At 37.1% G+C, this 25,935-nt stretch overlaps 2 protein-coding genes and 5 non-coding genes across 16 annotated transcripts; 6 read left to right on the top strand and 1 right to left on the bottom strand.

The window, feature by feature from the left end:
- Positions 1 to 8: 8 nt before the first annotated feature.
- On the bottom strand, positions 9 to 25,814 carry fry (microtubule binding protein furry). Of its 8 annotated transcripts, none has more exons than XM_076529533.1 (51): positions 25,355 to 25,814; positions 25,114 to 25,243; positions 23,966 to 25,029; positions 23,762 to 23,892; positions 23,245 to 23,669; positions 22,353 to 22,483; positions 21,762 to 21,848; positions 21,583 to 21,624; positions 21,079 to 21,255; positions 20,823 to 21,007; positions 20,569 to 20,768; positions 20,295 to 20,504; positions 20,008 to 20,215; positions 19,796 to 19,933; positions 19,485 to 19,719; positions 19,007 to 19,410; positions 18,226 to 18,934; positions 17,983 to 18,153; positions 17,721 to 17,910; positions 17,474 to 17,650; positions 16,509 to 16,655; positions 15,763 to 15,933; positions 15,556 to 15,705; positions 15,310 to 15,479; positions 14,957 to 15,228; positions 14,733 to 14,887; positions 14,435 to 14,598; positions 10,957 to 11,166; positions 9,584 to 9,720; positions 7,918 to 8,022; positions 7,708 to 7,842; positions 7,363 to 7,631; positions 7,171 to 7,297; positions 6,921 to 7,111; positions 6,068 to 6,705; positions 5,826 to 5,991; positions 5,454 to 5,763; positions 5,088 to 5,391; positions 4,508 to 5,016; positions 4,058 to 4,366; positions 3,799 to 3,967; positions 3,225 to 3,397; positions 3,093 to 3,167; positions 2,945 to 2,980; positions 2,194 to 2,367; positions 1,996 to 2,133; positions 1,745 to 1,926; positions 1,486 to 1,678; positions 1,171 to 1,428; positions 607 to 1,108; positions 9 to 457 (listed from the first exon to the last, which is right to left on the bottom strand). In XM_076529533.1, the coding sequence occupies exons 7-51, from the start codon at positions 21,802 to 21,804 to the stop codon at positions 294 to 296; spliced, it is 9,792 nt and encodes a 3,263-aa protein (XP_076385648.1). In that variant the 5' UTR covers positions 21,805 to 21,848; positions 22,353 to 22,483; positions 23,245 to 23,669; positions 23,762 to 23,892; positions 23,966 to 25,029; positions 25,114 to 25,243; positions 25,355 to 25,814; the 3' UTR covers positions 9 to 293. The 8 variants fall into 8 exon arrangements, with proteins under 8 accessions (XP_076385648.1, XP_076385651.1, XP_076385650.1 ...); XM_076529536.1 differs by having other exon boundaries at positions 1,757 to 1,926; XM_076529535.1 differs by having other exon boundaries at positions 21,079 to 21,252.
- On the top strand, positions 8,217 to 8,289 carry TRNAA-AGC (transfer RNA alanine (anticodon AGC)). The gene has a single exon. It is a non-coding gene; the product is annotated as a tRNA-Ala (tRNA).
- TRNAA-AGC (transfer RNA alanine (anticodon AGC)) lies at positions 8,368 to 8,440 on the top strand. Its single transcript has one exon. It is a non-coding gene; the product is annotated as a tRNA-Ala (tRNA).
- TRNAA-AGC (transfer RNA alanine (anticodon AGC)) lies at positions 8,519 to 8,591 on the top strand. Its single transcript has one exon. It is a non-coding gene; the product is annotated as a tRNA-Ala (tRNA).
- TRNAA-AGC (transfer RNA alanine (anticodon AGC)) lies at positions 8,991 to 9,063 on the top strand. The gene has a single exon. It is a non-coding gene; the product is annotated as a tRNA-Ala (tRNA).
- On the top strand, positions 9,154 to 9,226 carry TRNAA-AGC (transfer RNA alanine (anticodon AGC)). Its single transcript has one exon. It is a non-coding gene; the product is annotated as a tRNA-Ala (tRNA).
- Positions 11,852 to 14,712, top strand: LOC105662214 (C-C chemokine receptor type 1-like). Of its 3 annotated transcripts, none has more exons than XM_012283151.2 (4): positions 11,852 to 13,741; positions 13,813 to 14,020; positions 14,086 to 14,236; positions 14,329 to 14,712. In XM_012283151.2, the coding sequence occupies exons 1-3, from the start codon at positions 12,914 to 12,916 to the stop codon at positions 14,190 to 14,192; spliced, it is 1,143 nt and encodes a 380-aa protein (XP_012138541.1). In that variant the 5' UTR covers positions 11,852 to 12,913; the 3' UTR covers positions 14,193 to 14,236; positions 14,329 to 14,712. The 3 variants fall into 3 exon arrangements, with proteins under 3 accessions (XP_012138541.1, XP_012138542.1, XP_012138540.1); XM_012283152.2 differs by having other exon boundaries at positions 14,311 to 14,712; XM_012283150.2 differs by having other exon boundaries at positions 11,853 to 13,741; positions 14,453 to 14,712.
- Positions 25,815 to 25,935: the final 121 nt, after the last annotated feature.

The following is a 25,935-nucleotide window of genomic DNA, read 5'->3' as shown; positions in this document are numbered from 1 at the left end:
TTTCGTCGTTGAGTTTTCCAATATTTATTTAGCCGAACTTACATACGTTATTGCGTTCATGTTAAAAAAAAGAGACGAGAAAATCGTCGACATCGTGCTTCCGCTCGTGCGTATTTTTCTAAATTTCTATGACAATTAGTTTGCGACATATATATATATACTCACATATATACGTCATATACAAGGATACACGGGTAAAACGCACGTACAGTTAAATTATACGAAGACTTTAGTTTAAAGTTTAGACAAACAACTGTCTATAATACCATATAATATTAAAATTCATGTTGAGTTTAACAGTCACTTTTCGAGTTGCTAGGATGATCGTGTTGAGACCGAGCTGCTTTCGTAGACGTTTCTAGGCCGGTTACAGCCGCCAAAACTTGGAACAAACTTTCCATTAGTCTACTAAATATCTCCAACATTTCGTCAGATTTTCGTGTAACCACAAAAATATCTGCGAAAAAGAAACGCTAATTATATTCACTTCATTATATCTATCTATATGTACTCGCTATATTGAGAGAAACTTTGGGAACTCGCTGTATAGGTTATGAGAGCCATATAGTGAGAGTGCACTGTAGAATAATTTTATTAATACATTACCAGATCTATCTTGTCCTAAGTATCTGCAGTACATATTAACAGCAGTCGTTACGTCATCGTCATCATGGAACGGATCTCCCGGCCACTGTGCTCTGTGCAGTCTTACAGCTTCAAGAGCGGGACACCAACGTGCGTTTCTAAGTAATTCTGCGACTCTGGCAACTTCTTCGACAGCACCAGTGCCGGGTAAAGGACTAGGACTAGGTGTTGGGGTTGGTGTGCCCCTCTCACTTTCTGTGCTTTCCTCGAGCGCTCTACTCAGAGCGATCTTCATATTCGCAATCTCCACGGACATGTCCTGAAGTGGAATTTGTACGTTTTTCGCAGCGCTCATGAGAGTGCCTAACATTTTATTCGAAGCCTCGATTAAGAGTAGCAGTTGTAGGTGAAGTTTATAAAGCGCTTTGCCTAAATCTAAGAGCATCTCTTCAAGACCTGCCTCTGTGGTATGACCACCACCCAATGCATGGAGCTTTGCTGCTGCTTTAGCCGCTTCCAGACACTGTAAATAATTAACATTAAATTAGTTGTACATATCTGTGTAGTTAGCAATCAATTGCTTACTTCAGTAGCGTGATCCTTCTTATCGAGGAACGTTTCAAGATGCTCTTGGATTTCCAACATTCCAAAACGCAGAGATTCATTTAATCTCTGATTAGCAAAGATAGCAATGGAAAACCAAATCAAAGGCGGTTCAGCTTTTGAACTAAGTAATTCGGCGTGACTAGATAAATGAGAGCCTAATTGAGTGGCGGCAGCGCTGCCATTACACAATAAGGCACTGGCTTCTCGTGTAAGAGTGACGGATTTACCGCTTACATCCTGATAATATAAAAATATTAAAACTAATCCTGCTGCACAAGTATGGCGCATACTTACCCTTAGAATTCTGCTCAATAATTGGAAAAAGTCTAAAGTGTTGTACAGAGATTGCGTGATCAGATTCTGAATTTGTTGTCGCCAGATTTCTTCCGCGTCGTCCCGCACAACTTGTCTGAAAGGCATTAGTGCCGAGAGGTTTGGCGATGCGTTACAAGGCGTTACGTCCCCTAAATCTCCCGCGCTAGAGCCACTGTACATAAACGACGAATATAAATCAATTAAACACGTCTTTCGCGTGTTCTAGCGAGAAACTTACGATGTGTCAGACCTTGTTGAAGAATCATGGCGCGTACGGCTAGGTATGAGGGAAAGAGAGGATGGTGGGAACATTCCAGGAATATTGTTCGCTTCTTGCCCCGCTCCTGACCCACCGGGGACTTCGTCCAAAGGTGATTCTGAACCGGCTTCGTCGTCAGATGATTCTTCCGCAACACCACGCTGTAATATTGACACATTATGTATGTAATGTATTACTAAGTGTATCTTTACGATAACTTATTTATTTACCCGACTAGTGTGTTTGCTGGATGACTGAGTTTTCTCGCTTAAACTTTCCTCAAATTGCCTCAAACTTGGTTCTCTTTCTTCTCCCTCGCTAAGAGGTCGTCGTCTTACTCCCCAGTTGAAATTGTCAGTACTCTCACCCTGTGGAAAATGAAGAGTTTTTTAATTATTGAATTATAAGTGTTTGATAGAAATACTTACCTCAACGCTTTCGCTTTCATATTCAAGGAAATCGAAGTCTTTGAACACGCCAAATTGTTCGTCATCCCTTCTGGAGCCTCCACTCAAGTCATTATTCGCACCAGAAACTTCCTCCGTCGACGATGCCATGGATGACTGTCTTTCCATTAAATCTGAACTTTGACTGAATATAACCTGTATCACAAACATTTATTTTTAGCTAACTAGAATCATTAGAGGTGTAACAGCAATTGAATCACTGGCGTAACTAAGCATTTCCAAAAATTCAAATTTCTAATTTCTGAATTTGTGGCCATGCCTGATGTGTAACATCAACTACTAATAAAATACTCGACCTGGCCTCAAAAAACATAGTTACACCAATGGACACGACACCTCATATTTTCTGTTTGCTGGCAATGCTGTGAAATTGAACAGTTATTGTGCATTTACGTGATCAATACTGAACTCTGTTACGTATGTCTGGTCTCGATTTACATAGCAGTAATATGAACATTATTGCAACAATGCACGTGTATGTCGTGCCGCTTTTCATATAATCACATGCTACACAAAAATCTACTGCGCATCAATAATCCTACGAAAATTACAACTTGTTCCGTTTTCACAATTTAGTGCGAGTTAAATCACTTGAAGCATATTAAAGCGTGAATATATCTGTACTGACAGGACATCACACATGAGTATAAACAGATGTTTATTTTTACTCTGGTGATAATAAGTGCAGACTGCATTTAAAGTAACCTGTTACCTTGCTATATAATGTCATTGAACTAATGTGTTCATCCTAAAAAAGGGGCACATAACCAGAGTCAGTAACAATGACAATATTTTTCTATAGGAAAACTAATGGACACAAATCAATAGAAGTTACTGGAACAGATTTCGAATGAACTTACAGATGGGCTCTTTGGTAGACCAACGCGTTGTCCACATGTTGTTAGAAGGTTCACCAAGCATTCACGGACTCGGCCCTAGAAAACAGATTTCGTTAAACGTAATTCTTGTACATTTTACAATTTTTATCTTACCTGTGACATCCATGGTCGTTTCCAACCTGAAACAGCGTTGCTATCTGCTGGTGATAGAGACAGTGAACATCGGGGAGAAGCAAGTGACTTTTCTTCAACACCTTGTCGTATCAACCATCGTCTACCAATTACCGGTGTCTGAGATAAGTCGAACGTGAAATCCATGGTCCTTCCTATTCAATGAAATTTACAATAAATACTTTTAAGATAACAGAATTTCATTTACTAGCTGATATATTTTAACGTTTACTGTTTCAAGAGTACATTTACCTGCTTCGCAACTATATAATTGAAAGTTTGAAAAGGACAGTGCTAACGAAATAATCAAGACTTAAAAAAATGAGAAAATTTAGGTTGTTTGCAAGCGAACAAATTTTAATTAAAAAAATAACAACTATATATTTTGCGAACGATTTACAACTTATTGTTATTATTATTCTTATCGCAACCTGAACATCGTCAGATAAGCAATCCATGCAGTGATCGTGTTCCGCATTGTAAGAGGAAAAACAGAACTTAATAATATTCAAAATGTACAACCATGCAAAGTATATGTTAAGGAGTATCATTTTACCGGGCAATTCTTTTTTGGTAAAGATTTCGGTATCGGTGAAGCTTGGATGCGGAGATGCTATTGAAGATTCCCAGGATGAACCGTGCACAGATGTAGGTGGTGCTACTAACGTTGACGATCTCGTGACTACGAGCTTTAAAATTTTAAGGGCTTCCTTCCAATGAGGACCCTAACATTACATCGTTACATGTCAACTACTTACGAAAACAAATACATATTGCATAATTCGCTACCATTTGAAATCAACTTTTAATCGTACCTCGACGTATTTGGAAATTACTCGCAGAAGTTCTGTGTTGATCGGTTGGGCTGCTTGTGAGGCTAGATCAACGTAATGCAACATGCAATGTATAATACTAAGCACAGGTAACGCAACGCTTCCTGGACCCTTTTCAAGTACTTCGACCAGAAACGCAAGCATGTTGAAGCTGAGATGAGCATATGTGTCATACAAATATTTGACCACACATTTTGTCCATTGAAAGCTTTCTTTACTGAAGGTACGTCGGCTGTATAGTGTCATTACTGTGCCTAAATTCTCCAGTTTCTTTCCCTTCTCAGCACTTACCTGCAAATGAAGATTATAATTATATAATACGTCAAAAGATACGGTATAAAACAGTGATGGGTAGATCAAGTGCTTGGGAGCTTATAGACATTGGAGTACACCCAAGCGGTTCCATCACTGATATTAATTGAACATAATTACTTGTGCAATATTTTCGGCGCTCCTGATACATAATTCATTAGCGTCCTCGTAGTTTAGAAGCATGTAAGGAAGTAGCGATACAACGTTCATTGGAAATGCGAGACTCTGAGTAGGGTCAACTACCGGTAAATCCAATAATGGGGTGAACTGAGACAACAGCGTTACAACTTGTTCGTAGGTGTTTGGGCTGGTACAACCTTTCAATAATAATGCATGCACACCAGGGAATGAATTCCATCTTAACTGTTGTTGCAGTTTCTCAACTTTGTCTCTAGCATCTGGTCGATCGAGTGGCAATCTATGCAGTACTCGACTAAGCAACCTTAATGCCAATAAAAATTCGTGCTCGTAGTCAGACTCGAGCAACGATACCGATAGCCAAAATAGTTGTGCTAAAATAGTCATTTTGTCGTCTTGCGTCGCTGAGTCACCTAGCAATTTCAAAGACTGAGCTGATCTTGACCGAGACAGGTTAGAATTTGGATATTTGTTACATCTGGTATCCAATTCTGTAGAAAACATAATGCAATTATGTTATATATTCACTGATAAATAATTATGTATATAGATATTTACAAACCTTTTATTTCGCTTGCCGCAGAATTACCACCGCTTGACTTCTTCATGCAATAACTAACCGAGTAGCTGGTACTTCTTGTATGACCACCCTGATTTAAATGAGAAAACATGTGTGGACCTGCTGGGTATCCGTTTCCACCGCCCGGACTTCGTTTTCCACCAACCAAACCACCCGCGGCTGGATCTTTATTGTTCAAGTTTGGAGTGGATTTAAATATCTCTTTCATGAAATCTAGAGGTCGGAAGTCAGACTCTAATGAATCAACGGCTGCTTCAAGTGTCAGTAATAATTCTGTCACGTAGCCCTGTAAGGATATTTAAGGTTATAATTATCAAAGAATACATTTATAAAAAATTAAATATATACCTGCATGTCTTCTCCTTGTTCAGCGACAGTCTCTACCAGTCTAGATAAAATATCAGATAACATTCGAGATGTAATAGGAACTCGTAATGCCCTGAATACTTGAAGAGATCTTCCTGCATAGTGCCTGGACGAACAAGACAAGCCTAATTGTAACGCGGTTTGTGCCCATCGTTGACTGACCAATGCATGGGGCAAGGAATCTCTGAAGACTCGCAATACATGTCGCAATAATACTGTTAATTGCTCAGCACTGCGAACCCACCATACTTTGGCAGTCATATCTTCATAATTCCACAATGGTTGATTAATCCTGTATCAAAAAATGCGTTCACAAACTCTGAGGAAATATTCATGTAAAAGTTATAAACATACCTAGACGCTAGGAAATTGATTAAAGATTTGATCACATCCTGGATTGGCATGTTTGGACCTGGTTGAGGCCCAACCCAGTTGTTTGCATCTTCCGGTGTAACAATAACAGGAGGCACTGTAGTGGATGATCCCGTCGTTTGTGGCCAATTGTTGCACGTTGCCGATTCTGCATCATCAACATTATCCCATTTAGTTTCTTACAGAAGCAACAAACCAAAATCACAGAAATGTTAATTCCTCACCATATGCATGAGAATTCGAATAATCTTTATTGCTGTCCATGACTGATTGATTCACATGATTCATTGATATTGGAGGAGTGGACGTTGCATTAGGAACAGGTGAATGAGTAGGAGTTCCGCTATTAGAAGACGGAAGCGGTGGTGGAGGAGGAGGAGGCGGAGGTGGCGGAGGCGCTGTATTAAATATAGATGATTCTGGTGGTGGCGGTGGTGGAGGAGGCGGTGGCGGAGGCGGAGGTGGTGGAGGAGGGGAAGAGGAAGGTGGCGGAGGCGAAGATGAGGGAGGGGGTGTCGTAGGAGGTGGTGCTGGCGGCGGACCATAGAGGTAACTGTCAAACTCTGGATCAACCTCGGTGAAATTATGTTCGAGTATTGGCAAAGCTGGAGTTGAAAGACCTAAACCCAACTGTTCTGTTTTTGATGCCAACAGTACCCGCGCTACGCCAAGATGATCTCGATGATCTCCAAGGACAACCAATAGATTTAACAAAAGACAACGACAGTGATCCCTTACGAGAGGTCTTGAATGATCCAAGCCAAGGAAAACTATATGTAACATTAGAGGGACATGGATTGCCCAGTCAAGTTGTATGCCGTCCACGACGACGTCGGTAAGCAGCATCACAGCGATGTTGCATCTAAAATTTTTAAATAAAGTGGTTAACGTTAGTAAAATTTTCTTTTTTGTTAGTATAGTAGTCTCGCTATATGGAGTCCCGTCTCAACATGCATTTGTGGTCATATTGTTTAGAATAAGAATGCAATCCATACAGTGTTAAGAAAGTATCAAGTGTGCACATGAACGATAACTTCAGGGCCATATAGCGAAACTGTAAGAGCTAAGTTTCTTCACCTATGAAATCCACTTATGGGTTGCGAACTATCCGGAAGATATTCCGTAAGAGGAGCAAAGTATCCGCCGTATTCAGGCATCGGTAAAGGATGCGGTTGAGGAATATCAAACTTTTCACCGCTGCAGGACATCTTTCCATTTACTCCCACGGGTCCGTTACGTCCTCCATAACAAGATTCGTCCGTGGTCAACTGAAATCAAGTTCGAAGTAGAAAGAGAAGTTATGTACCAGGGTATAAAGTCAATATACTTCGGCTTCGGTCGTAGGAGTGGACAAATCGTCCGGAAGAACTGGCGGGCCGCTCGCAGTCCTTGTTTTTTCTGCCCTTGGGGTTTGAAATCCAGCGAGTGCTCGCAGTGCGGTGTCAGATTTCGAACTGCATATATAAAACTCGTAAAGAAAGGAAATCGATAACTAAATATAATAATCGATTATTCTTACCCGGTTTTAACGGGATCCTCTCCTGAATGCCTTTTGGTATGAATGGTACCTTTTTCAACGCCCAGATCTCGCGGAGGATTAGCAGGATCTGCTGCAGGGGCATCACTGTGCGATGAAGCTTTTCTCATACTAGTCAATCTGTAAAAAGGTGGTGTTTCAGTCCTTTCGATCAGACAGTTCAATGTTTCGACTGTCTGCAGTTCGGTCATCATTTCATCCACTAAACGATCCGGTCGGGCTCTGGCCAAATACAAAACTACACGTTTTGCCTGAAACATATAAGAGTTTAGATAGACGAGAAATTATTTTTGAAGATGGACGTGAAATTATTTTTTAAAAACTTACATATGGAAGCAATTCCTGTGGTGCCATTCCTGAGACGATTATCAAGTAGCGAATAATTACTTTCAGATTGTTAGGCCAACAACCGCACAGAGTGGCCCAAAGCTCTTCTGTCTCTTTGGGATGCTCATCAGAGAACTACGTGAAATTTGTATTATTATATGTATGTTCAATGATCATTAGCTTTCAAATTAATCATCTTTTGTTCATTACCTTAGCAGTTATGTAGAACAAGTTATTTAACACCATTTCTGTTGCCTCCGCGCTACCCCACCCCTCTCTGCGAGCTCCGCCACGCGACATATCGCTTGCATAGTACTGGAAAAATAATAATTAAATTTAAGAATATTCCATAATAATCTTTACATAAAGTGCAGTGTTTGAAATTGTTCAACTGCCTACAGTTTTTTCAGCAATGTTCTATTTTTTAATGTATTTAAAAAATTATTACAAGTTTCATGTTTGAACAGACATGGGGATACAAAATTGTTTATGAAATAAGATAAATCACAGGGGGCGTAGCTCAGATGGTAGAGCGCTCGCTTAGCATGCGAGAGGTACCGGGATCGATACCCGGCGCCTCCAAAGCCTTTTTTGGATCCTTTTACCAAAAGTAGATCATGTTGCACCTGCAGATTGGTGTTCGAATTAAATGAGATCGCGGGGGGCGTAGCTCAGATGGTAGAGCGCTCGCTTAGCATGCGAGAGGTACCGGGATCGATACCCGGCGCCTCCAAGGTCTTTTTTGGATCCTTTTTCCAAAAGTAGATCGTATTGCACCTGCAGATTGTTGTTCAAATCGGATCAAATCGTGGGGGGCGTAGCTCAGATGGTAGAGCGCTCGCTTAGCATGCGAGAGGTACCGGGATCGATACCCGGCGCCTCCAAAATTCTTTTTTTCCATTTTACAAACACCTTTTTGACAATTTTTTAGTTCCATAAAAAAACAATATTAAAAAAAAAATAACATCTTCAAGTACACTATCACTATTCAATACTTAACATTAACATTAATGGTTCAGAAAAATAATTTAAATAAATGGTAAATTTTAAATAATAATGTTAATGTCAATATTTTAACGCAAGTTATATATAAACTGTATTTGGATTACGTACAGAAAATACGCAGTCAAACGAATAACATATGCGTGCCATATGACTGGCGTACAAGTAGTAAGTTCCTAGAACAGGCGTCTGATATATCGTAAAGTATACTACTGAAACCCTCGTCAAAAGAATCTTCTTCTATGACAGCTTCAAGAATTTTCTTAAGAAAATGTATCGAAGGGGGCGTAGCTCAGATGGTAGAGCGCTCGCTTAGCATGCGAGAGGTACCGGGATCGATACCCGGCGCCTCCAAAATATTTTTTGGTTCTTTTTTTGAACACTTTCACCAAAAGTAGATCACATTGCACCTTCAATTCGACACTTGCATTAAACCAGATCGTGGGGGGCGTAGCTCAGATGGTAGAGCGCTCGCTTAGCATGCGAGAGGTACCGGGATCGATACCCGGCGCCTCCAATTTTTTTTAAATAATAGTATAACATTTATTCTTTAGAGATGTATAAACTTATAATTAATAGCTTAGGTTTAACTTTTTCAACTTCAGTCTTAACTGTCCACCCTTATGACAGTAATTTTTATCTCAGTCAGATGGGTTTATATATCAATAATAATTTGAAAATTTATAATTCTAGTATGTTATAGGAACAGTTTCTTAAAATTAATATTTTTGAATATAAAAAGAGGTATTACATTGTAAAAGATACTAATTTCATAAAGCACCATCAATAAATTACTATATTCCTATACCTTCAGATGTGTTCTTAATTTCCCAAAGGATTTCTCAAGTTCAACAAATATTGGATACAATTTTACCTGATAATAACTCAATGGATTAGAGGGTGGAGGTACGTTAGGATCCACCAATTCCATATTATGCAACCAAGGCAATAAATATTGAAGTAATAGTTGTCGGACCTCCCTCCTAGCTGTTTGGAATCTGTGTGTGATTTCTGAAAATCATATATAATAAAGATGTATGAGATTGGGAAACATGAAGCACTTGTCTTTTCTTTGGGAAATATTAGTTTACTTAGCAGATGTTTGTATCACGGTATTCAGGTCAGTTTCATTGCTATCTTTAAACAGATTGTTCATTTCAAGATTGAACCTACTGAAATGTTGCTAGCTTTAACATATTCAATATTAACAAACAATTAAGATTTTTCTATATCTACACAAATATTGCTTTTATTTTGCAATTTATAAATTTCAATATTTTATTCAATTTCATATATTTTAACATTCCAATATTTTCTGCAATATTTTTAATAATTTATTTATTGTTAAAATGCAGGTTATGATATTGTTTAACAAGTTAATATAATATAATATACATGTATGAAGTAAATGAAAGTTTTGCTCATGTTTTCTAAGTTCAATTGCAAATAATGTAATGAAACAAAATGATCTGTTTTCATACAAGCAGAAAGTTATCTAAATCCTGTACAGTAACATCGTTTGTCATCTTTCGTTGGAAGCGGTGCTTCAAATGGGTCTGACAAAATGTATTTTCAATGCAAACATGCAAACTGGAGAAAGGAGTATTAGGTTGAGTTATAAATGGATGAATTATTTCTAGCTACTGGTAAAAGGCTCAACCTGTCCAATGTAGTCCAACTTACAAATGTTACATTCTCCTCACATTGTTGAGTTCAAACAGTTACATAAGTCATATTTCTGTCTTTCCCAAAGATAGAAATCAATCATTTTCATCACAAGTACAATACTGATATCAATAGTTATTGTCATAAATGCTTCAGAATATTTTCAAGATTAAGTAACACATGTAAAATATTAAAAAAAAAGCTAGTTCACCTTGACCAGTTAAGGTTGATGAACTACAAAAGTGGAACAATATGGTATAGGAGATTAATAGACCTAATAAGAAACGTAGACGGTTCAATTACAATGGATGGAGACAATCAATATACCATGAACTCTCTTTTTCTTTCTCATACAAAATTAGAAAATAAAAGTTTGCTAAAAACAGTTGATGTTGAAGTATAACACCTTTAATCATCTCAGATAATTTTCTTCCTTATCTCTAAAACACCTGTATTTATGCAACAAAATCAATTAAAGATAAATAAAAAGGCTCAACAGAGATAAAGCGCATTTATGTAAATAACAGCACCTGTATATCTAACATGTGATGAAAATATTGTTTTTAAAAAAAGCAAGCTTACCACTGAACATGGGCATAGTTAGCTCTGGATGTAGCTGTGCGAGTTGACGAGAAAGATACATTTGATTGCGACAATACGTGGTTGATAGAAGCACATCAAGAGTACCACCCCTAATTGTTCCACTTGAGGACATTCCACCGATGGGATTACTTTGTTGTCCTGCGGCTGATGTGGCCGTGGTTGATGAGCCGCCCACAGGATCATCTTGACCTAAAAGAAGAATTAACAACCGTAAGTACAGTATCAATTATACAAGCTATCTTTCTGCAGAAACGAAGGTATGTAATTAATATTCAATATAACTTCATTACCGAAGAGATGCTAATAAAATCAGTCGCTAATTTAATCTTTTTTTTTGTAATGAGACTTAATGTCGGTAATAGAATCGCTCTTGAAAAGTACTTCCTATAAGGTTTAATTGTGTGCCTATATGTATAATATGTACAAATATGATATGTGGTGATACAACGCATGGTGATATAACACGTGGCTTATAATAGAATTATAAACGATAGAATTACAATGTGTAGTAATACAATATGTGGAATTATAAGGCATGTAGTTACAATGTTTAGTTACAACGCGTAGAATTGTAAGGCATGGAATTGCGACACGTGACAATATAAGACGTGGAATTATAACGCGTGGAATTACAACGCGTGAAATTACAGCATATAGAATTGTAACGCATGGTATTGCGACGCGTGACAATATAAGACATGGAATTATAACGCGTGGAACTACAACGCATGGAATTACAGTATAGAATTGTAACATATAGCTATATGTAAAAGCTTTATATTTTCTTCGTATCAGTTACTTCACGTAACCGTCTAGAATTCATATATTGCCTCGGTGCGCAGAAGCTAGATCCACCGGAGTTTATCAGGAACAGTTGCCGATGCACCATGCAGAAATAGTCGAGGCAGCATCCCGAGGTACATCGTTTATCTTCAACATCTGTTGTCGGGGACATTTTTATTTGAAAAATAAACGTGTGCAGTTTCTGTTATCCATAATTTTAAATAAAAGCTACACGCATCGCAAGATTTAAAATATTTAAACAATCGTTAAATCCATCTCTATTCACAGCTTCTGCTAAAATTACAAACGTGTCTCGCGCTACTATAAACAAGTGATAAAAATATAATAAGTATTTTCTAAAATGAAATACCATATGCAAGCATTCAAACGCTTGTACCATTGTTCAAATGATTTTATTAACAGTGCAAAGTTAGTAATAAAAAATGTAATAAAGTAAATAGGTTTAAGTGAAACTCTAAATTGAACGTGTAACGAAGACATCACAAAATGTTCTAAACAGAAATGTACAGAATTATGCGCGAGTGAAATCATAAACTCATTTCCGAGATCTGCAATAAAAGATGGACTTCTTTATCAAGCTTTGAAGGCGCCGCGAGAATTTGGCAGCACTCCAGCGCAGTTTTTCATAGAGCGTTAAATAAACTTCGAGCTTCTGTTCGCGGCATGAAATTCGTTCATCGCTCGAAGACACCGCAAATGGCCTAACCACTTATACCGAACGAGAATGAAAAAACAAACAGCGGTTGAAAAATCGGTGGATCTGTTCCGTGAATTTAAAACAATGTTATAAAAGCGTAACCTGTTGCAAGAATGGTAAAACGTGAACAAGCATTAAAATTCCTGCTCGTATAAAATTCATTCTTCATACAAAGATTCATGATTTCCTCACAATTGACATTGAAATTGACTATGAAATTATCGTACTATCTCTTCGTTAAAAACATCGTACCCTCTCCATATTTTACGCAAAACAAATATAATCAAGTCTATAATGAAAAACAGAAACCCTAAGACAACGAACTATAATCTGCTAAAACAAAATATTTTTAACTGCAACACGTCATCGCGAATGCATCCTGCGTTTCAACTATAAAAACCGATGAATCTTTCTGTTTGAGAGCGTCTCCCGAAAATGGCTCACGCACAAAGAGACCTCGTGGAATTCAACTTGACGGAGAACGTGTTACGTAGCGTCCAATTATATTACACCCCCATGTTGGTTTACTTCGGCTCTCTAGGAAATTGTCTTTCGATGACAGTGTTTTTCGGTACGAAACTGTGTCAAAATTCATCGAGTATCTATCTTGGTGCATTAGCGATCAGCGATACCGGCTTCCTCGTGTCCGTCTTCGTGGTCTGGTTGAACCTGGTGGAGGTTGGTTTGTTCAATCAGCCAGGCTTCTGTCAGTTTTTCATTTACCTGACTACCCTTTGCAGCTTCATGAGCGTTTGGCTCGTAGTAGCGTTCACTATCGAGAGGTTTATAGCCGTGCAATATCCGTTGTATCGTCAGTCAATGTGCACGGTGGCCCGGGCAAAAGCGGCGGTCTTCATGCTGACCACGCTGGGTGTCTTTTTGTGCAGTCCGGTTCTATGGTTCTCGGCACCGCGACCACAGTACGGCAAAAACGGTAACGTGACCGAGTGCCATTTAGCAGAGGGGTTCGAATCCTGGGCCATCGTTTACAACGTCATCGACACGGTGCTGACTTTCGCGATACCCTTTACCGTGATCATTATTTTGAACGTGTTGATTGCACGGGCTATCTATAGGCATATCAAAATTAGAAAATCGCTAACCAACGAGCCGCATATCTTGAAGGAGAAACAACCGCACGCGCAGAGCTTCCGGAACAATCTGGCGCAGACCAAAATCACCAAGATGCTTCTCGTCGTCTCCAGCGCTTTCCTGTGCTTTAATCTTCCGGCGTACGTCTTGAGGATTTACGCTTTCTTACATGTACGTGCCAATAACTATCGGGAACAAATGAAATATTTAATAACTTGCTGGTATTGCATGTAAAAATACAGTTTCAGAACGAGAGCAATCTGACCCAGACCAGAACACTGGAGCTGGCGCAACAGGTTTCCAATTTGCTGTTCAATACCAACTTTGGAATTAACTTTATTCTGTACTGCGCGACGGGCCAGAATTTTCGAACGGCGATACGGTGTATGTTTCTGAAGCGTTTTCGCAGGAAAAACGCGACGCAGGTAGCGACTCATGGAATGCAAAATGGTAAGCATGTTGTTAAACTTAATATTTTCAAATATTATTGAAAATATTTATTGGTCAATTTTTAGTTCCCAATTTTGTGCGACCAAGTACGACAGCCACGGTACAACGTCATGGTAGTGCGTTCACTCAACAATGGGAAGATTTCCATGAGCTACATGTTATCCCTGAGTAAAACTTTACGACTAAGATACAACATAATTGCAATTATGTTATGATGTAAGAAACTTCACGTGCAAGTAGAACATTGGCGTAACTTAATAGAGACAACTTTCAAAGTAAAAAGAATTTAGAAGTTCTCAAATTCCCAGGTTTCCAAACCACTTGGTAATGTTGACACTAATAATAAAGATCTGGAGCCGTTCCAAATAAAAATCCTAGTTACGCCAATGAAGTGAACATGCAAATCGAACTTACTGGTCTCGGGTTCCGCAGCCGGAAGAGGACCCACGTTCCCGAAGAATCTTTGGTCCAGCAGTTGAAGAAGTTGGAGCGCCGCGTCGTGAACTGGAGCACGTGGACAACCTGTACTCATTAGGGTAACGTTGATGATGCTCGTGTAATGGTCACAGGGGTACTCTCTATAAAAGAACATTAAAGACATTTTATGCTAATGTACTATAAATAAAATGAGATCTTTTATACTGCCTTATAATTTGTTTCAAATAAATTCTTTTCAATTGAGAATATTTAAATACATGTGTAGATTATTCACCTTGCACTAAAAATTGTTGCCAAGGCGAGGAAACAACCATCGGCTACTTGCGGAGCTCCCGTGTAACAACGGTCGACCACCCAATCGAGAAGCGTTCCGATATCAGGGTTACATTCCAATAGTAACACTACTGTTTCTCTAGCAAGGGCATAAATCTGAAATTTTTAGCAGAAATGTAGTAATCGTTTAAAAGAACAATATTAAACTGTTGGCTTGAAATTTACTTTTTCGTCCTTGCTGGCTAACAGTAAGTCTAACCACTGATATAATATTGCTCCTTCTTCTGAAAGCGATTGAGGATTGAAGCAAGGACCACAACACAGTAGTCCGCTCATAGCTTGCAACGCTGAAAGCTGTAACTCTGTACAAGATTTTTCTTCTTCGTGTAGTGAAGATGTGGTCGCCAATGGTCGTCCATAGGGACCTGCCCAACTGGCGAACAACATGAACAAATTCCGTCTCAAGTCTCTCTTCAGCAACGTATGACATGTTTCCACTGAAGTATCAAAAAAAAATGTTAGTTACATAAAATTATCCCTATAAGAGGATACTCCTACGTAGATACGTATAAACTTACAGGAAAAACTTTTGATCATCTTTCTAATAAAGTTGCAGAAATGTAATTTAATATCGCGAACAGCGGGTGCCTCTTTGTCGGTTTCGTTCTCTAAATACAAACGTGCACCGTCGATGTATTCAACGAACGTTGGATGAAGCGATTGCGTTTCGCGATCTAACACTGCAGGACTAAAGAGGAATAAAATTAATTTAAATTATGTAAAAACATCACGAAGAAACGCGTTGGACAGACTCGATAACTAACCAAATACCAAACGTTCCATACTCAGCGATTAATTCTAATACTCTTACAAGCTGCAATCTCAATGCATCTCTTCGTCTTCGACGTCTCATATTTTCTTGCTTACGGTCAACCGCTTCACGGATATAAGGAACTAATTCTTCCATCAAGTCTCTGAGAAGCAACGATCATTGTTAAACGTATTCCAAGTTAAATAATCTATTTACTCACTTTAGAGCATCAGCATTTACTTTGCCGATCGCTTGTACAGCAGCATCCCTGACATCCACTACCTCGCACCTTAGTAGAGGTACCGTTAATTTGTATAAAGCTGCGGGGCTTGCATTCGTGCCAGGTGACTTGTTATCACCCCGTTCGGCGGAAAGACTATCAGGTGACGAACTATCAGAGAGAATTTAAATGTTTCATATGTATTATATAGACTCCCTGAAACTTGTCGCATTACGGATATAATGGTGTGCAATTAATTAATAGGTTTAGTTTTATTAATGTGATCGGGAACGGTCGTAAGGCTATGCAGTGACAGTGAATAAGAACAGATATACAGATATTTAATAAAACATTCGCTGCGGATTTTCACGCTCAATTAGTACTAATAATATCAATATTTATAATATTAATACTATGAACTCAAGGATGTATATAGACATCTAAGAATCTATGCATCTGAGTATCTGAAGATACAGAGATATTGTATACCTACATTGGTAACTAGAGATATTAAAATCTGGTAATTTAGAAGTCGACATAACACACATATGTGTATTATTCTGATAGTACAGAATATTACCCAATAAATGTCCACAGACCTGAAACCACAGCGAACGTGTTAACACCTCAACGGTTAAGAAAGACTTAGAAAACTCTGAGATAGAAATATAGTGCAAATTACCAACGACCGTTTAATCCCGGGTGACATCGAAGCATGGTCGTTCGCAATGGTTAATTAGGCTCACCTGGTCCGCTTATGCCTGGTGTAGATGCCGGAAATGGACGGAACGGAGAAGCGACCCGGTAGGGTCTGTGCCCCACCGAGATTCTCCAGGCTCTGACTCAACTCCTTACTCATGCACAACACACCAAACTCCACCGTATGCTGACCACTAGAGTATGCAATACAGTGTACCACCAATGCTCCTTGTATCAGACATTATTTACTGCTCAGAAAGTACTACTCTAAGATCCAGATGTACATGTGCGAGACAGTGACGTGTAGCATGCGAGGTAGAGAAATGTTACAGTAAAATAAAGCGAAAAATGTGCGTCTCAGGTAACAGTTATGCTAATCCGAATTCCCACGCCCCGAGTGCAAAGCACACGACTTGGTACGAATTGGTGCTCCTCTATTCGGTATGAAACACCTTATGTTGCTAATTATTACAGACAGACTTTTAGAGGTGATATGTGCATAATTTATGTGAGATTAGACATTCTTACATCTTATCAAATATTAGAGATACAAATGCCACGTGCGTGCCACAGCAGAAATTGCATGTCATAACCAGGAGTTAACTCGATATAGTCCTCAGAGTGGTTGCAATGTAATTTTGATTAGAAATCTTTGGGACAAACAAACATCGGTACCCATCATGTGTTTCCGTAGTACACAACAGACATAAGCAGACACGACCCAACACCAATTAATACCAAATAATTCCACCTGACAATTCGTTGTTTGTGTATACATGTAAAGCTCTAATGATAGAACTATAAACTCTGTCATTAAACATATAATTTGGATCTATCGGTGACTTGTGCATATATAGAATTCAGGTAATTATAAAACTACGTAACTAATGTATCATTTAAAAATATACTCATCTGTTATGTTTTGACTAAGTGTTTTTAATGTCGTTTAACATAATAAAATGGAATGACATGATGCTAATGTCCCTGTAGCAGTTTCTGATTATTCATTTACCTGAGGCTGAGATCTGGACTGGCGCACCGTACAACGGGACTCGGTACTGGAGGAACGACTCTGTATCCAAAAGTCAAGTAATTTTTCCAAACGTGCATGTACATGTCCCTCTCATTCACAGGTTTTCTGACTGCCGTTGAACTTCTTAAGAGGGAAGCTCTATTGTCATTGACAGGTCTGAAAGATATGAATAAAGATTATTATTTAGTTATACGTATAATTATTTTAAAATGTACAATAAACTTACGTAGGATCGATTACTGAAAATAGCGAATTTATTCGGGTAAAAACGATAGGCCATGAGTGAGCAATTGCGGTTGGGCACAGTGTGAGTACTCTGTCCTTCTCCAGAAATGCAAACAGGCAACTGCCCCAAGGATCTGCTCCGTTCAAATTTAGGGAAGAAGAGCTTTTCGTGCTCGTATCTTCGTGAAGACCTGCGTCGATAAATGTACTAGTAAAGTATATGAACACGTCAAACATTCTAATGTTAAAAATATCATCACTACCTGCTGTCCACACACAACTACTTCTTTCAGCTATCCATTGAAGATCAACGTTAGAAGTAGAAGCTGCTGCTGCTTTTTCTGCAGGTGGCAACATATGGTAACATTTCTCCAAAACTACTGGACAACAAGCATCTATTACGTCAATTACAGATTGATCGTCTTCCATACCTCCTAAGACATAAATAACATTATAATGTTTTATGTTTTTATTCTAACTTACATAATTATATTAATGAAACATACCTAATGCTTTCAATAAATGTTTAACCTCACGCAATATGTGAACGGCTATTCTTCGAGGGTATAATCGACAATTACAAAGCATGACCAATGCAAAGCCTTCCACCAAATGAAAAACACTGGAAATAGGTTCTATCTTTTGTCCTGATTCACTTTTCTTAATGTTACCGTCGGTACGAGTAATTGTTCTCGTGTTATCTGATTGCTCTTTAGATCTTATGCTGGGGCTTGTTAGTGAATTTTTCCAACTTGTTAAAAGCTGCAGAAGCATTCTTAAACCATTGTCCACCAGCTGCGGAAAAGTATCTTGAACATCTCTGGCAAGGAACTGAGTAAACCCAAGGACAACATCTTGTCTCCAATCAGGGAAATCTAGCACCAAAGTCTGTAAACTTTGATATGCTAATCCGCGAAGTTCCTCATCCATGTGAACAGTTAAACGGGACAATAAGTCTACTAATTCAGCACCAGTCATTCCATCAGGTATTAAACGAGGAACTGCGGCGACACAAGTCCGAAAAAGATCTATTCTTGGTTTTCGTTCTCCGGTGATCATTTCATCCGGTTCTTTGTTCATGTTTTGCGTACTCGTCATCATAAGAGGTCTTCCATAGTGAACATCTAATGCACGTAATATATCCACGAATACTCGCCGAACATGTGGGAAATATGAAGACATTCCTATACTTCTTGCTGTGTCTTCTGTCAACATCTAAATTGTACAAATTATATAATAAATATCTGTCAATTGATTGAATTATACATGGAAGTTTACAACACTTACTTTGTTCAGAAATGTCTTTTTAACGCGCATAGTATTGCCGCTAGGTAGTACGCCCATTGTACGAGGCATAGGAGGTTCTCCTTCCTTTTGTTGCAAACTATCAGCCACAACCAAAAAAGCGCGAAGTCCAATACTCATACGTTCAGGAGTTAAAATTATTTTTACTGGTCGGCCCACGGATAATAAATCGAATACTATTTCACGCATAGCAAAATCTAATCTTTCCTGTGCAATGAATTGAATGATTTTCACGAAAATATTCAATGGAGTATCACGTGGCACTACTGCCTTTGACCCTTTAGGAAACAAAGAGTTTACTATGCTTTGTAATCTACTTTGAGTAGCTGAATTGCTTTCGCACTTAATACGTATCATGTACACCCACAGCAAACGATACAATGCCTCTGTAAAACAAGGGAACCAAATATGTAAATTTATGTTATTACACGGTAACATTCCTTGTAGTGAATAATCGTACCTAGTGCAACACGACACATTTTGGGATCACGGTTCTTCAAATGAGAAAGACACATTGCTAAAAAATAATGCCAGTTTTGTAGAAAAAATGTTTTCTGACTCACGCATAATAAACATGTTACAAGAGGAAAAAGAGCAAGTCTATGCTTTGACTTTGTACACATATCTAACGTGGTAGAGTACAACATTTCTACAAAATTTTTTAGACAAGGTACATTAACTTCATTCTTTACGGCCTAAAATGAAAAAGATAAATGTCAAAATACATTGAAACATCGGAACGTATATTATACAAGTATGTCGCAAACCTACAGCAGCAACAGGGACAAGTATCTCAACAAAAAGACCAGCCAAAGCATGTTTGACATCTTTATCTTTTACTTCTAAAAAATACTGTGCACATTCTTGCATGAACTGAAACGAGGCTTCAAATTCTTCTATTGGTACCATCTATAAATTAATGTAATGAATATAAGTGTGTAATAAATATTGAAAAATAATATAGATTCCTATTTCCTGGTTACCTTTACTCTGAAAAATTTCATTCCCATTAATAACGATATTATACTTTGCGTAGTATGAGGTCCAGGTTCCTTAGCGCGTAATTCTTTTAACTCGATCATGAAACGTTTTCTAACTGACATAAATCTAGACTGTGCAAGAACTCCAATTACTTCTGCATAAAGATCAGCAATAATATGAATATTTGCTGCATTTGGTTCATTTTGGATGCTATAAGATAAAACGTGTTAGAAAATATACAGGAAATCTAAGTTCATATTAATCTTATAATCATCCTTTTATTTCTTACCCTTCTCTGTATTTAAAATGTTTGAATGCAATATTTTCTATGTAAGTAACTAAATCTTCATGGCCAGGATGAAATGGTAACTGACGCAAAACTTCTATCAACATTAAACAAAATATAAATTCGACTGCAAGATCTCTTCGCTCTTGAAGTAAATCTGCTTCACTTCTTTCAACTGTTTCAACACTTCCTGATACTATTGTGTACATAATACTGCAATTAAATATATATTTCATTATTGACATATTCTTTAATAATTCTTGCAATGTGTCTGTACCTTTTTCCTTTCTGATCTTCTTTACCAGGAGCAGGTTTCTTTTGATCACTACCCTGATCAACTAATTGACGTTCGTACCAATTAAACAATGCTCTTAAAATAGAAGGCAAACAATGTTCCGCAACTGAACCAAATGCAGATAGAAGCTGATCAAATTGTAGATCCTCTCCTCTTTGTAAAACTTTTGAAAGTGGCTTTTCCTGTGATACAATTATTATTAAAAACAGTCAGTACTAAATAAATATATTACTTACATGTTCTGTCATTACTGCTTCCATCTTTTTCTCTGCTTGCGAGGTAAACTCTGCAAATAAAGTGCGCATTACAAATTCTCCAGGTCTGAGATCCATATCTCCTAGTTGCTGTGGTTTCACAGTTTCCTTTTGAGCACCCCAAGGTAATACAACAGTTATTGCACTCACTCTACTGGAACTTGATTCTAAAACACAAATGGATTTCAAGGATTTGTGTGTAATACATCATACACTTCCATGAAAATTATATATCTACCATTGCCAGAAACCGAAGTACTGGCAGTATGTATGCTAACAGCATCGCTACTTTCTCCTTGTGTTGCTCCATGAACAGTAAGTAAATCTTGATTGGGTTCAGGTACACTTTGAGAAGAAGATTCTGCTGTTGTTTCATATAACCCCTCGCCATGTAAGGCTCTGGGTTCAGAAGCTTCTGATAAAAATGAAATATTTACATCTTGGACAATTCTCACAGGAATTAAGCTTCTTTAAATTTCATAACAGTATAAAAATATATTTTTCAAACACAAATATATTATAAAACCATATCAAGAAACTACTACTACAGAACTATTCTTAGATCTAAAACTAGTAATTCTGCATGATGGTAGAGACTAACAGATGAAGCCCCATTCTGTAACGTAACAGATGCCTACAATGAACACTAATTTAATTATATTAAGCTTGACAGTTGACTTTCTCTACATAGAAATTTGAAAAATTTCAAATCTATGAATTAGTAATAAAAACCAAAATATACCAGGCTGTGCTTCATTCCCTGGAGTTGGTTGTGTTTCTCCCCCTAAAATATAATTTTATAATTTATTATCATTATTTGAAAGTAAGGTGTATCGTAGTCCAAAATAAATAATGAAGTATATAATAATTATTCATTGCATTTTATAAATAATAAACATATAATAAACTATATTTACTAACCTTCAGTCATATTGTCTATGTATGCCTTATCTTTAGGCAACATTAATAGACATTAATGTCACATTACAAACACATAGCATTTTCATTCTAAAAGTAATAAAGAAACTGTGTTATGTAAGATACTTTTCTTAATATTTACTTCTTTTAAAAATAAAAAAACATCAGCACAAATACAATATATAAACACACATGCACATTCATTGTCTGTGCAATTAAGTATTATCTCAACACTGTATGTAACAATGTTAATGCATAATTATCTTTTATCAACAATAATGTCCATTAAACTTTATAATTGAAAAACAATCATATCTCAATTTGTATGCGTTGTCACAAATGTATTACAATTGAATGATGCTTCAACATTTTGTTCGTACAAAATACTAATATATGACGTATGAAAAATAAGATTTATTTAATTAAAGTGTAACAAAAATGACAAATTGCGGGAAGCCATAACCTTAGATGAAAAGTGACATTGCTATAAAATGATAAAGCAATAAAAAAATTTTACTTCAAGATTTTCATTATCATTATCAACAGATAACATTAGATAATTGAAAACCCTTTAATAGAAACTGTTTTATTTACCGTAAAATGCCACTAAATAACAATTTAATTCTAAGTCTGACGTTTCATAAATGTCCGGCTTGTTTCGTGTGTATTCTTCGCAATTTCACATTCCACACGTTCCTTGATTCAATGTGTTTTTCATCGTACCACTAGAGGGTGTTAAATTTTTCATTAATATTTCATAAAATTGTATCGAATATACGTTTTCGTTCTATCTAGTCATAATTTTATAAGTATTTCCATTATAAATGTATGTAACTTTATAATGAAATCAGTATACATCTCAATTAGAATATACTATTTATATCTACATTGAATATCATTGAGAATTTCTTGTGGTTTAAAGAATTCACGAAATATATACATAAAATGTATAATTTACTACTATTTCTGGTTTAATCTATATCAGTAACGATTGGCATTGGATTTATTCTTCTGTACCAACTGTAGATATTGTGTTACATCGTAGAAACCATTGAACAAACAGTATCTTTAGTGTATAAAATGACCCTGGCAATGAAGCACTTCGATTATGCTATTAATTGCAAATCAATTAACTCGATATCTACATAAAACATGATATCTAATCGGGATATTTATACACTCCAAAAGATAAACGATATTTTTGCATTTCAATTTTAAAGAATTGCCAATAATTTCATACTAAAATATGTATGCTCTTTGTACCTCGAACGAGTAATAAAATTTGCAAAAAAATTTAATTTCCGTAGCTCATGTATTGAGCAATAAGAAATATCAAACGTCACATTTATTTTTATGTAATACAACTATACATCAATAATAGAAGCCAAATTCGTGAAGCGAGGACAACGAGCATTTTGATAACTAATTCTCAATAGACATATTGTATGAAGCTATTGTTTTATGAATTATTGATTCGATAAAATACCGAAATGTCTTGATTTCTGCCATATTTAGTAGTAGATCTGTAAATCCATATCATGCACGAAACTGCTTCAAACTGCTTTCAGGTGCATTGACCATCATGTCCTCAGTTATTGTACTAAACGCAGACAGCCGCTTTCGTCATCAAGGTCGTTATTTAATCCAATCCACACACTTGAGTCCCACCATTGCATGTTCGATATAATGCATGTGAGCTAGTAATCGTGTGTTGTTATATGTATATATTGACGTGCGCATTCAATGCGATGGAGATGACGCGTATATCTAATGCAAATAATTTTCCTGCTACAATCAGGAAAATTTAAAATTCCTCGAGCTCTTTGATTCGCACGACACCAATAGGTATCGCAATTCGATTTTTCTGTCAGTGTTATAGACCCAGGACGATTGCGTAACACCGCCCTTTAGCTAAAAAAGCGTTAATATATGTATAATTTCTATTGTATTGATATATTATCGAAAAATATAGCTGATCTTTATGTCAGTAATATTATACAAACATATTAAATTACTGCTGATGATGCTACTTTTGCCATTTAAGTAGGTTTGCTAATGCATATGTTTGTGTAAGCATTATCAGGAGACAGATATCACCTTCTTGAAATTAAATGTGGAATTTCCCGTTTGTGTTCTAGGAATATAGGTAAATGAATGAAAAATTAGTCAATGATATAATGATAAGAAATATTAGATAAATATCTTACTATGAACATTTAGAAATTTTAATCGTTCGAATAATTTTACACGAGCTATTGTTCAATTCCGTGTAACGTTGTGAATCATCGTTATCTTCTCATGTCTTTCTCGGTACTTTCTTTCTGATCTCTGCTTGTTTAATCAAATGAAAGCGAATGCAAGATTATCGCGAAGCAATTCTATCGCCTGCGAATATTACAATAAATTTCATAGGAGGTTTGTAGCTGTAATTTTACATACTTAGGATTGTGGAACATTGGGACTTCCGGATTTTGGAAATATAGAACTTTGAATCTTGAAGGATCGTTTTCGAAAGAGGAGCTGAGTTCACCATAATTTAGGAAGCCCTTGATTGATTCTTGTGACGAATAGTTGCACGCGCCACAAGAAATGTTCGATGTACATAACAGACACATTTAGCATTAGTCTATTCTTTACAAGGTCCGCTAAGTATGTACGCATCTTCAAGGTGTATAAATACACTTTATTCGAAGTTACTCCATTGAACTCTGGCGTTGTGCTCCGTAACATACTGGCCGTTCGCCAGGGTTACGCAAGTCCCGCCCCGTTGACCTCCTTCTTCACGAGGGATTGACCTTGCATCTTGTTCTTGCACCTTAACAGCGCAAACTCGAAACCACCCCAAAGGTGATCACCGCATGACATGTGCAAATTATCGTAGTTATCTCTACTATATTTTGTTATTTGCGTTAATAATTAATAATGCAAAAAATATTGATGATAAAAACTGTTAATGCCAAGATCATGGCAAATTACTTGCGTACGAACGTTAATCAATGCGGAAGAGAGTATAGAGGCCGTCACACAACGATCGATTGGTATAGCAGAATACTGTATAGTTATGTCTGCCTCAAATCGGATAGGGCCATATTAAATTGTGCCAATCTCGGTCGTGTTTGTTATCCTTGACATAGTGCTTCCTTCTTTATGTTTGCAAATTCTCCTTGATTTTAAATATTACATCCAATAATAGACTATAAAGGGTTACCGTACTATAATCGAATTACAATGCACTTTCAAATGCAATAATGAAAATGCTATTGTTTCTAGACTGAAATTAAAAAATGGCTACATTAAAAAAATGAAGTTATGCAATTATTTATATGAAATTATAAGATTATACTATATACTTTACCGGTAATTAACGGCAAGCAAAGATGGCCGTATTCCGCGCGAATTTCAAACATGCGCATGATTTTTGTAAGAATATACTTCTTCAAGCTAGTTTCGTCGTTTAGAGGTTGAAATTTTAACGGCACGTGTTTCTATGAATAAAGGTTAGGTTTTAGTTATCACTCAATTTATATGTCTAAAAATTCATCGACAACCTCGATAATTAGCATTCTGATAGTATATGTTATAATATGCATGCTTACGTGCTAATGTTGGGCAAATACGAAAGGAATTTCGACTTGTCGAACAAAGAATGGTAGATATGCTATACAGATCTCACATTATCAGTATATATTGTCAGTATTCCAGAATTCTGACAATTAATAACATACTGTCAGTACAATATTCTCGATATTACAATTATTTCAATAAATATTTAAAATGCTGAAATATCAACGATGTTGTGTACTGATTATTCGCCATTTTCCCTTCCATACTGTTGAAATGAATTCCCGCCAAATTGTTTCATATTTCGAATACCTTGCCAGTAGCGACAATTCTCTATACGTCGCTTGACCGGAAATACGTCGTTCGCGCGGTTAAATGGCTAATTTTGAAAGGGATGACCGTGATCGCATTTTATCAAGCTGATATACACGCGGTGACCGTGAAATGAAGCAGGAAGGTACAGTGTCGTAAGACACGTGAAGAAAGGTTACGAATTCGGAACGGAGTACGCATTTGAAGTGCGTGAAGTGTCAGGGTCTCAAGGTGCGGCCGTGCCAGAAGATTGAACCTGCGCAGAAGACCGCACGTGACCTGCGCAGCTATTCTTAGCAGAGGT

Source organism: Megachile rotundata, chromosome 3 (genome assembly GCF_050947335.1).
Source record: "Megachile rotundata isolate GNS110a chromosome 3, iyMegRotu1, whole genome shotgun sequence".
NCBI classification, from domain to species: Eukaryota; Metazoa; Arthropoda; class Insecta; order Hymenoptera; family Megachilidae; genus Megachile; species Megachile rotundata.
The sequence above is the reverse complement of the archived record's forward strand: the minus strand, read 5'-3'. Positions and strand labels throughout refer to the sequence as shown.